Source organism: Micrasema longulum, unplaced genomic scaffold (assembly GCF_059751315.1).
Source record: "Micrasema longulum isolate JH-2025_06_02 unplaced genomic scaffold, ASM5975131v1 h1tg000780l, whole genome shotgun sequence".
NCBI lineage: Eukaryota > Metazoa > Arthropoda > Insecta > Trichoptera > Brachycentridae > Micrasema > Micrasema longulum.
The window spans coordinates 272,278-282,843 of NW_028277973.1; the positions used below are offsets into that span (position 1 = coordinate 272,278).

The window sequence follows — 10,566 nt, forward strand, 5'->3', positions numbered from 1 at the left end:
CTTTTCGACGTGTTTTGTTGCAATCTTGATGCGTTTTTGAGTTGGTGAACTGTTTGAACGCGTTGGAACGAAACATCCGAAGGGAAAGCTAGAAGGAGAAGAAAGATAAAAATAAAATTGCTTCGCTTGGCTCGTGTCTGTCGGCATTTATAATCTGAAACACCGAAAACCGAGTAAGTATATTAAGTATAATATAACCAGATGAGATATTCGTACTCGTGAGACCACAGGAGCGCTAAATCCGCGTGCTCTTATTTGTTTTACTTGCAACAATCTAATTATATTTGCTCAGAATAACGGATAACATGGCGGACGGTGGTCTTTGATGTTTGTCAACCGCGTTTATTTCGCTCTCTAATTTAGCGTTGTTTTTCAGAACCGTCAATAAAATGTCCAGATTCCGAGAGTGGGACGTCCAGTGCAAGGTTTACGTCGGAAATTTAGGTTCGTCAGTCATCAAACAGGACATTGAATCTTCATTTAGCAAATATGGCCCCTTGAGAAATGTTTGGATCGCGAGAAATCCTCCTGGCTTTGCATTCGTGGAGTATGACGATCCGAGAGACGCCGAAGACGCGGTCAAAGGACTGGACGGAACGTAAGTAAAATTATGTTTTAAATATTCTAAGTGGGCAATTTTCGCGTCGAACATTTTCTGAATAAATATGAGGATTTCTCCTGGCACTGCATTCTTCGACACATTAAAATTGAACAAATTATTTCTCAGTATTGTTAAAATTTAAAACGTAACAAACGAAAAATGTATTTCAGTTCAAAAAGTCAAACTAACACAAAAGGTCACAATGAGAGCTAGACTAGTGAAAATCCTCTGACTGACTGGCGAGCAGTTTGTCTAGAATTTAATCGGAAATGCTATTATATTTATTTAAAGAAAAATACTCGTTTTGCTTTAACGCTACGGTTTGTTACAAATCGATAGTTCTTCAAAGTGGTACAGGCTGGCCTTCGTCACATGTGAAATTGTCTCTCTCGCTAAAATATATTTAGATATGTACCGTCGAGAGTGTTAGAAAAAATCGTATAATCGGTACTCTTTTTATCGTTAAGCTTTTTATGGACACGTGATTTAGCTCCAATTTCTGATAAAATGCTTTTTCAGTGCCCTATAATTATTTTTGACTTAAAAATAAATTATTTCAATCGATATCCGCATAGTTATATAGCAAAGTTCGAGGTTAAATCATGCGGCGTTTTTCAGTCGAGCGACGCATAGAAATTGTGAAAATTCGCTACCAAAATGGCGAGAACTTTACAAAGACAGTTAAAAAATGTCACACATTTTTAAGTCATCATTGTGCACCATCTCGAGCCGCTGTGGAGAATTTAATTAGTAAATTTGAAACTGTTGGCTCCGTTCAGGATGTAAAAGCAGGTGGCCGTCCTCGTATGGGTCGATTGCTTGAAAACTTAGTGGCAATTAGAGAAAGTGTACACGATCTCCTATCCACTTCCATTTGTCTTCGTTGTCGACAATTAAACGTCTCAAAAAGCTTTTTGCAACAAATTTTGATTAGAGACCTGCACATGCACGCTTACAAGATTCATTAACACGACACCTTGAGCCAACAGACCGCGGGCAGCGCCGAACATTCGTCAGTTGGACACTGAAGCATCAACTAGCCGGCAGTGATTTAAAAAAAAAAAAAACATCTTTAGCGACGAGGCACACTTCGAATTTGATGGGTACCGAAAACCCACGAGTGATCCACCGTGTAAGACCGTGTGGTGTGGATTTTGGACTGGCGGAATCATTGCCCCTTATTTTCTTGAGAATGCAACCGGCAATGCAGTTACCGTCAATGGTCTTCATTATGGCGACACGTTAACTAACTTTTTGTGGCCTGCGTCGGATGAAATTGATGTTGGCGACATTTGGTTTCAACAAGATGGTGCATCTGCCATACTGCGGCAGAAACGATGCAGTTCAGGACGAGTTATCTCACGACGGGATGAAGTTAACTGGCCACCGAGATCGTGTGTTCTGACTCTTCTAAACTTTTTCTTTGGGGGTTTCTGAAGGGAATAGTGTATACAAATAATCGAAAATGGAAATTTGTCAATTTATGTTAAAATGTGAGTGAAAATTTAGTGACAAAGCCAAGGTGAACATTTGTCGGTTGTTGTGTTCCACACGTAACCTCCGTGTCCATATTTTACATTGAAAAGAATCCAGACAATTTTTTTTTTTTATTGAAATTTTTTCACATAAGCATGCTTCTAAACAATTTTTTTAATTCCCGCCAAACTGCGAAAGCAGTTTTTTTGCAGGGAGCTCAAAACGGAAATTCGACAATTTATGTCAAAATGTAATGGAAAATTTCTTGAAAAGGGTGAATGTTTGCCAACAAAACCAAGGCGGTCATTTGTCGGATGTTGTGTTCCACATGCTGCCTCCGTGTCCATATTTTACATTGAAAAGAAAACGCCCTTAAAATTCAACAAAGTTTTACTAAAAAATTAAAATTCAAGTTGGTTTTGAGACCCCTTTATTTACAGAGATATAAAAGTTATTAGATGCGATGTGCACTGGCTACGCATCACCGGGAAGGGAGACTTAAGCAAATGGAACATTTAAAAATCGAATTTTTTTTAGGCGTATTTGTGGCAATAGAATTCGCGTAGAGATGTCATCGGGCGGTAACAGGAGAGGCCCCAGAGGCGGCGGTGGAGGTGGCGGAGGAAGGGGTCGCCGCTACTCGAGGTAGGAACCAATTAATTAATTTTTTTAATACATTTATTTCAATTCTGACAACACTAGTGCACACTCATTTTTCAAATCTTGCGTATTGAAAATTCCCATTCCCCAACACATTATTTATGCTGCTAAATTTTTGAGGTTATTTATTATTTATCAGTGTGTTTTGTATTATCTTAGGCAACTATTTTTGTGTATTACTTATTCTGCTGTGATTATTATATTTTCTGATTTCATTCTCAATTGATTTTCCATTGTAATCTATTTAGTTCTCACATGTGTAAGCCTTGTACTATTCAAGTGTTTCTATTTCTTTAAAGGGTGCGATTTTAGAACATTGTTTAGCGAAAAAGGGCCAAAGTATTTTAGTCAAATTGTTATATACATGTTTCCAACTATTGTAAGTATTTTGGATAGATAAATCGTCAAATAATAATGATTTTCTACGGTTGTTGTGTAATTAGAAACAATATATTTCAATCAATAAAGGTCATTTGTGATACTTACCATATTTATGATTAGCAGGAATTTTGTCTGTTTTTTTCTTGTTTTTTCTTCACGCATACGGTACTCTGAATATTATTACTCCTAATATGTAGGATAAAATTGTAAAACACGAAATCACATTGGCATAATCTCATAACATAAAATTTATAATGTATTTTTTATAAAGTAATTGGGAAATATCACATACTACGAATACCGATAAAAATATATGAAATGAATTTAGAATAATTAATTGTATTTTCAAAATCAATATGGATATTGTGGAGAAATGTTTTCATAGATAAATGTGAAAAAGAAATTCAATAAAAACATGTTTGTAGAAAAACGCAACATGTTTGGCCTTGGTTGTTGTGGTGTCAAGATTTGTGATAATGTTTTTATTAAATTTCAATGGCCAGGAACTAATAAACACGAATCGTGACATATTAGGGGCGTGGCCAATGGAATGACCGTTTTTGCGGGAATTCAAAATTACAAATTTAAAAAATATTTTTATGCTACTAATAATTAGCAAAAAAAACTTTTTTACTAGACAGTATTTCATAGGACTTAATTACTTTAAAAATGTTTTTAAAAAAAGTGATTTTTCCTATTATTCAACTAAATTTAAAACATTAATTAACAAATTAATTGATGTGTATTCATGCAGGCGGCCTCCGTGGTGTTAATGGCTAAGACGCTTGGCTCGCACATGGAAGGTTCTGGGTTTGATTCCCAGTGAGAACACAAAAAAATAAGTGGGTTTCTCAAGTCTGGATGTTTTGAATTGTAATTCACCACTGTAATTGGGTCTCCTGGCCTGTTGTGGTGCAAAATTTTACGTTATAGATCATTCCAATCAACTAGATTTATGTGTTAGTGGAGACTTTTGGTTTTGAGTGGGTTTAACATTTTTCTACGTCATAGCTGACGTCCCGGGTTCGATTCCCAACAAGATAGCGATGTAAGAAGGGTAGGTGGACACCAGGACAGGGACAATGGGAGGAGTGGTGAGGAGAGGGCTCGGGGGTCTCTGGCATCGGGGAGCTCGGGCGACCGAGGGCTATAGCGGCTAGGAGCTCCGGCGACAGGGAGCTACGCCGACCGGGCAACCGAGGACCGTAGCGGCTAGGAGCTATATCGACTGGACAACTGAGGGCTATAGCGGTTAGGAGCTCCGTCAGCAGCGAGCTATAGCGACCGGGCAACTGAGGGCTATTGTGGCTAGGAGCTCCGATAACAGGGAGCTATGGCGACTAGGGGCTCTGGCAACTAGAAGCTCTGGCGACGAGGAGTCCCGGCACCGACACTGTACTCAGCATTTTGTATTTTTCAGATATTATTCAATGCCAGATTACCCTCCAATCACTCCCAACCGCTTCTTTCCACCGTGAAACACAATCTCTGGGCGCACACTTCGTGCTTAGCTGAACCTCCTCGCCCACTGCGGGTCCCTGTTGTCTAACAACACATTACCAACCACTACTTCATATTCTCATACTCCGATTCAATTCTCGGTATGATCCCATGTTTTTTGTCTTTTCATAACTATATTTTCTTCTTTGTGTTTTTTTTTTTATTTTAATATTTTATTTCTTATACTAGATGTCACTGATTCTGTTATTTAAAGATGCATAAATCAACCCTCAATTTGTCTTTTGGACTTGTGATTTACCAAATATTCATTCTGCGTACGTACATACATTAATAATCCAATTATTTTCCATTTGTCAGTATCCGCACGGATATTGTAAGCACTGTTAACATTTATCGTAAAAAATATAAATTCATTACATAAAAAATAATATTCAAAATTACAGTTTGAGACAATACTTCGAGAAAGAGACATGTCTGGTAGACATTACTCGTTTAAATGTTTTCCTATTTATTGTTTTAAACTTGCAGTAAAGAAGAGTTCTTCTATACTGTGGGTGATTACTACGACCAGGTGACTTCAAAATCAACATTTGTGAGTTACCAACTAAAAATGCATATTTGTATCCTCTTCCGTAAATGTTATGTCATGCATTAAATCTTGATTTAAATGAATCACCACTCGCCCGTTCTGTTTGTAGCATTCGTGGAGGAAGACACAAAAATGTGTCTTTAGTGGGTAACTCACAACTGCAGAAGTCACCTAGCTATAGTAATTATTTACCCCACGATACGTCTATATGTTATTTTTTTATTTACACTTTGTGTATTACATGATCGATATAGATCGAACAATCAATATTATCCTTTTCATAATTAAATATTTACCGTACATACGGAAAAAGAAAGTAATTATGATTTGCGCTTTGTTTTATTAATATTTGAAGTCTCAAAAAATATGCGCGTGGCGGTGGTGGGTCAGATTAGACCCAGTTTTAAATGTCGCTTTTTAGACATAGGCTGACCAAAATTTGACAAGATCTGGGTATCTCAAGCGACACAAAAAAAGTACATAATAGTGTTTGCAATATGCTCATATCGATGGTCCCTACGCATACTATCAATCTGCATTTGCGAGGTTTACAGGAGAGCAAACACAAAGCTTGATAATTTTTTTAACAAGCTACCAGCTACTGTAGAATTGCCTAACATGTGTCTATTGAAATACAATAGTCGCGTGTCAATTTTTCACTATCTGATAGCTTCTTTAAAGAATACCTTGCCCTCCTGTAAACTTTGCAAAATGCAAATTCAATAGTTTTTTTTAAAAATAAATATTACCGTTCTTATAATTTACCCAAATATTTCAATTTTGCTGTCCATTTTCAGCTAGTTGTAATTGACTCATTATTAGAATATGAAAATCCAGTTGGGATAGAGTAGGGTAAACCTCGGACCTTTGATCCGGGAGTCCGCAACACTATCCGTGTAGGGACCGTCGATGTGGTGCAGAAACGTGGACGGTTAAAGCAGGAGAGCGGGAGAGAAAAGATGCCTTCGAGGTGTGGCTTTGGCGTCGAATGTCGGGGATACAATGAAGAGCCGGAAGAACAAACGTCTTCGTGCTAAAGAAACTTAACGTTAAAGTTCTCCCTATCAGCCGTATGCTCACAATTTATTCGCATAGATGAGCCTTCGAGGAACTGAAGAGAGAGAGAGCAGAGCCGTGAAGGGTGGAGGCGCATTGCGAATAGAAAGGCTGGGGAAAGTAGCAATGATCACGATCCTCAGAACTGAGGAATGACGAAGAACTGGAAAGGCATAGGCTGATTCAATAAGACACGTTTGATAAAGAAATTTTTGTGTTAGATTTGCTATGATTTTGTTCAATAATAATTCAAATTGTCTGGGCGCACTGAAATCCCACCGCATAATACGGCTGTCCGTCAACTATTGGGCTCTGGCCTCTCCTAGAACACACACCGCGCTTCCGATTAGGATTCGGTAGAGATACTTCGGCATTCGTAAACTTTTTTGATTTCACTGAATAAAATCAACATTCTAATATGTCTTTTATTATCTTAAATAAAAGAAGCATTGAAATTATTTTATGAAAAAATTTACTGTTCAAACAAATTTCAAATTCACTAATTAAAATTAATATGCAATATAAAGTAACGGGTTTTGCAATTTTTGTCATTGTTTTCTAAAAACAAGGTTTTTATTTTATTTTATTTTTGCACCACAACAGGCCAGGAGGCCCAATTACAGCGGTGAATTACATCACAGAACACCCAGGCTTGAGAAATTATTTTTTTAAATTTTTGTGTTCTTTTAATTTCTGTCTTCTCACCGCGAATCGAACCCGGAACCTTCCGTCTGCGAGTCAAGCGTCTTGACCACTACACCACGGAGGCTGCCTTATTAATAAAATAAAAATAATTTCAGGATAGTATCTAATATTTTATTTTGTATGATATTAATTTTTATTCCAGTCCAATGGCTAATAGTGCAGAGCAAAAAAAAAGAAAACGTATTTAATTTTTATAGAATAATATACCTACATACTTACTTACTAATTTGCACAGTGATTGAGGAACTTCAGCCCTATGGGAAATGGGATACAAAAAATGTTTGCTTACGCGCGGTAAAAGTTAGAGCATTATATTATACACCTTTTCTTGAAAATGTACGTAAAATGGCTTAAAAATGACTTCTCACGTACTTGATAATTTTGAATACTACTGGGTCTAATCGGACCCGTCTCCGGAGGGAATAATTGAGTGAAATACGTATGGTAGTGGTTGTTTATATATTTGGTAAATCTCCAGTCCAGAATTTAACTTTGAATTAACACTGCATATGTATTATGTATGCACCAGTAATGTCTATAAACAAATAAAACTAGAAGATTTCTAATAAACATTTTGTATACCAGGTGTGGTGGGTATCATTTCCCGTAGACGTAAGATTACATAAGCACATAACTTTGTACAATTTTAATTATCAAAAAAATAACCTACGGTTTTAATTTGCATTTAAATCGTATTTTCTGACCTGTCAAAATAAAAATTAAATGAAACTTGCGTTTCGAATTCATTAAAGTAAAATTCAATAGAAATAAATGTCTTAGTGCTTGGCTGTAGTGCTGAGTGTTTTGCGGCGTGGCGCTTTGCTGCGCCCATGCGGTCTCTATGGACACTACACTTGTTACCGTATGTTTGCACCATGAAATTTATTTAAATCTAATGTACGTAGAGGTTGAATTTAGGATAAATATTGAAAATAACACAATTTTAAAATTATACAAAGTTAATGTTTACACATATTCATTATAAAGGAAGGGAGGGATATTTGTAATTTTAGAAAAGACATTATTTATTTTATTAAATTTCTTAGATTTTCACGGCCGTTCAGATGAACAATGAGGTTTTCTGAGTTATGCCGTGTGTCGTTCGCACTCTTTTCCGACATTTTGGATCCCATTACAGCGTCCGTTATCAAGGGTACATCAACTCCCACGATGGATGCTGCAATGCAATCTGAAATTTTTGAAAATACGGCAATCACACGGAACGTAACACCCAGAAAAAATCGTGCGTGATTCACACCCCCTTTTTTTAAAAATAGGTGCTTAGATTTTTCAAGGTTAATGTTATCAATATGCATCGTCTTTTTTGGGTGATCATGTGTACGTTGGATTCGTTTTGGCTACCGCTGCAAGAACCTTCTTCGGGAGACATAGTTTACCCCGAAGATGGCTCCCATAACAGTAGCCAAAACGAATCCAAACCACATGCGATCACCCAAAAAAGACTATACGTATTGACATTTGTTTTTTGTTGATTTATTATCTTCCTTCCTTTATAATCGACACTCTCCGCCGCAGCGCAATCTTTCCAATAATGTATTTTTATCAACCACATCAGATCCCGCTCCCCGAGGTCGCCGCGAAGGTCAAAGTCTCCGCGGAGGTCGAGGTCGCCCAAGAGGTCGAGGTCGCCGCTCTCCCGCAGCATGTCCAAGGACAGACAGAGCCGGTCCATCTCCAGGGAACGGCGTTAAGGAACGCCCGCACATTCCCATCCCCGAGTTTGCATTATAACACACCCTCACATTTTAAATATTGACCCAGTCCTTGAGTGCTTTTTAATTCGTAAATATCGCTCAAATGTAAGAAATGACCGAGTGAAGATTTCGTTAGCAAATACATCAGCCGACGTCTTGCGCTAATATAATTTATTTGTCAATATCTTTTAATAAAACTCGGTAAAGCTTCGTATTTCTATTCTAGAATACACTTCCGAGTATCACATTTTTTGCAGTGAGTTTTTTTAAATATTTAAAACAGTAATAACAAGCTTTGAATTTGTGCCATTTTTCATATTGGCATTTTAATGCAATAAGTCACAAAATGTTTAGAAAAAAAGTGATATTTCGTGTCCACCCTAGTCAGTTTCGACCTTCAAGTGAGTCATCATATCCCTTTCCACACCAAGTGGTGTGCCATCCAGGAACAAAACATTGCAGTGTAGAATCATTTTTTAAATCAATATTTTACGTCCACCCTTCCAGGAATCGAACCTAGGACCTCGACGAGCACTGTTAGCAAACGCGCCAACCACAACGCAACGAGACGGACTTATAAACGCCGGATTTCCCCATTCGGAATTTTTATCCGAGAGTAGCCGTCGATCCGAAAGCACTCCGCGGATCTAATTCTTAATTCGCTCGGACACAGAAAGCGAGCACTAATTAAATTAGCGAATTTTTACTAGTCATTTCTTGCTGGCGTAGTTTAAGTCCAAGGTGTTCATTGGGTTTAATGTTTGAGTTTTTATTTTTACGTTTTAAAGATGAAATTTTAATTTGCGGTTGTGTAAAAATATGAAGTAGGTACAAAAGTTTGAGTATTACGTGCAATGTTTACTTCCGTTAAATATTTACTCGTAAACAACTCGATTCATTTAGCCACCGAAGGAGTGGATTCAAATAGAGATGGACTTTTCTATTTATGTTAAATAAATATTCCACCGTGTGAAGCACTCAACATTTGCAATGATTCAGTTTATAAAATAAGGGTGCATTTCCGACGTCTACCTTATGTATAAATTTATTGTATCGTGACGTTTTATATTGTCGTTTGATACAAATTTGTATGAATTAATTACTAGTAATCCTTTAAGATGTTTACCTAGCTAGGCAATATGCACCGTATATGCAAAAGAAATAATTAAAAATCTTTTTTTAAGAAATGTAGTTATAAGTGAAATATTAATTAATAAAAACATTTTTGTATGTATATTTGTATGGCACTCAAGACATGTGGATTATCATATTCGTGACATTAATAAATTGTATCTGAAAACTGTTATTTTATTTCAATAATCCTTTTAATGTTTTAGTAGCTTAAGCTTGATTAAATATCTCAGCTAATTAGGTGGTCGTCAGCTTACGGCTGCTCGACTTCACGCTCACAATCCACCTCAGTTGACTCTGCGCTAAGCGAGCAATTTTTAAGCCCTTTTGAAATGTCCACAAAATGAAAATGTCAATTTCTCAGCCCGTAGAAAGGGTGTTGAAAGCAAAAACATGGCAAAACCCGCTCAACAAAAGTGGTAATATACAAGCGAAGGGTACACGGCAAAAACAGACTCATTGCATTTTATGACTTGAGATATTTTTTCGTAAATGTGTTCAAAAGCTATCGAAATGTGGATTTTATCTTATAAATTAAAGAAAAAAATATGGGGTACTGGCAAAAAAAGAAATAATGCGACTTTTGCTTTATTAAATTTGATTTTGTGTGTTCAAAGGAGTTGTTTTTTTTAAATAAGGTGTTGTTTTGTGTTTGTATTTAAAAAAATATTTCATTAAATATATGTAGCCAGTGTCCCGCAAGTAAGGTTTTTATTCTTCTATTTGCTCCTGTAAAATTTAAACTGTGAGACCTTTAAGTGATTATAACAAGAACACAGAAAATGTGACAA

At 36.7% G+C, this 10,566-nt stretch overlaps 1 protein-coding gene across 2 annotated transcripts; it reads left to right on the top strand.

Annotated features, from left to right (window-relative positions):
• Positions 1-97: 97 nt before the first annotated feature.
• LOC148279026 (RNA-binding protein 1-like) lies at positions 98-9,944 on the top strand. 2 transcript variants are annotated; one of them, XR_015823003.1, is made up of 5 exons: positions 98-173; positions 377-598; positions 2,615-2,722; positions 4,539-4,719; positions 8,506-9,944. XR_015823003.1 is itself a non-coding variant. In XM_088230565.1 (4 exons), the coding sequence occupies exons 2-4, from the start codon at positions 390-392 to the stop codon at positions 8,639-8,641; spliced, it is 453 nt and encodes a 150-aa protein (XP_088086691.1). In that variant the 5' UTR covers positions 98-173; positions 377-389; the 3' UTR covers positions 8,642-9,944. The 2 variants fall into 2 exon arrangements, 1 of the variants encoding a protein (XP_088086691.1); XM_088230565.1 differs by lacking the exon at positions 4,539-4,719.
• Positions 9,945-10,566: the final 622 nt, after the last annotated feature.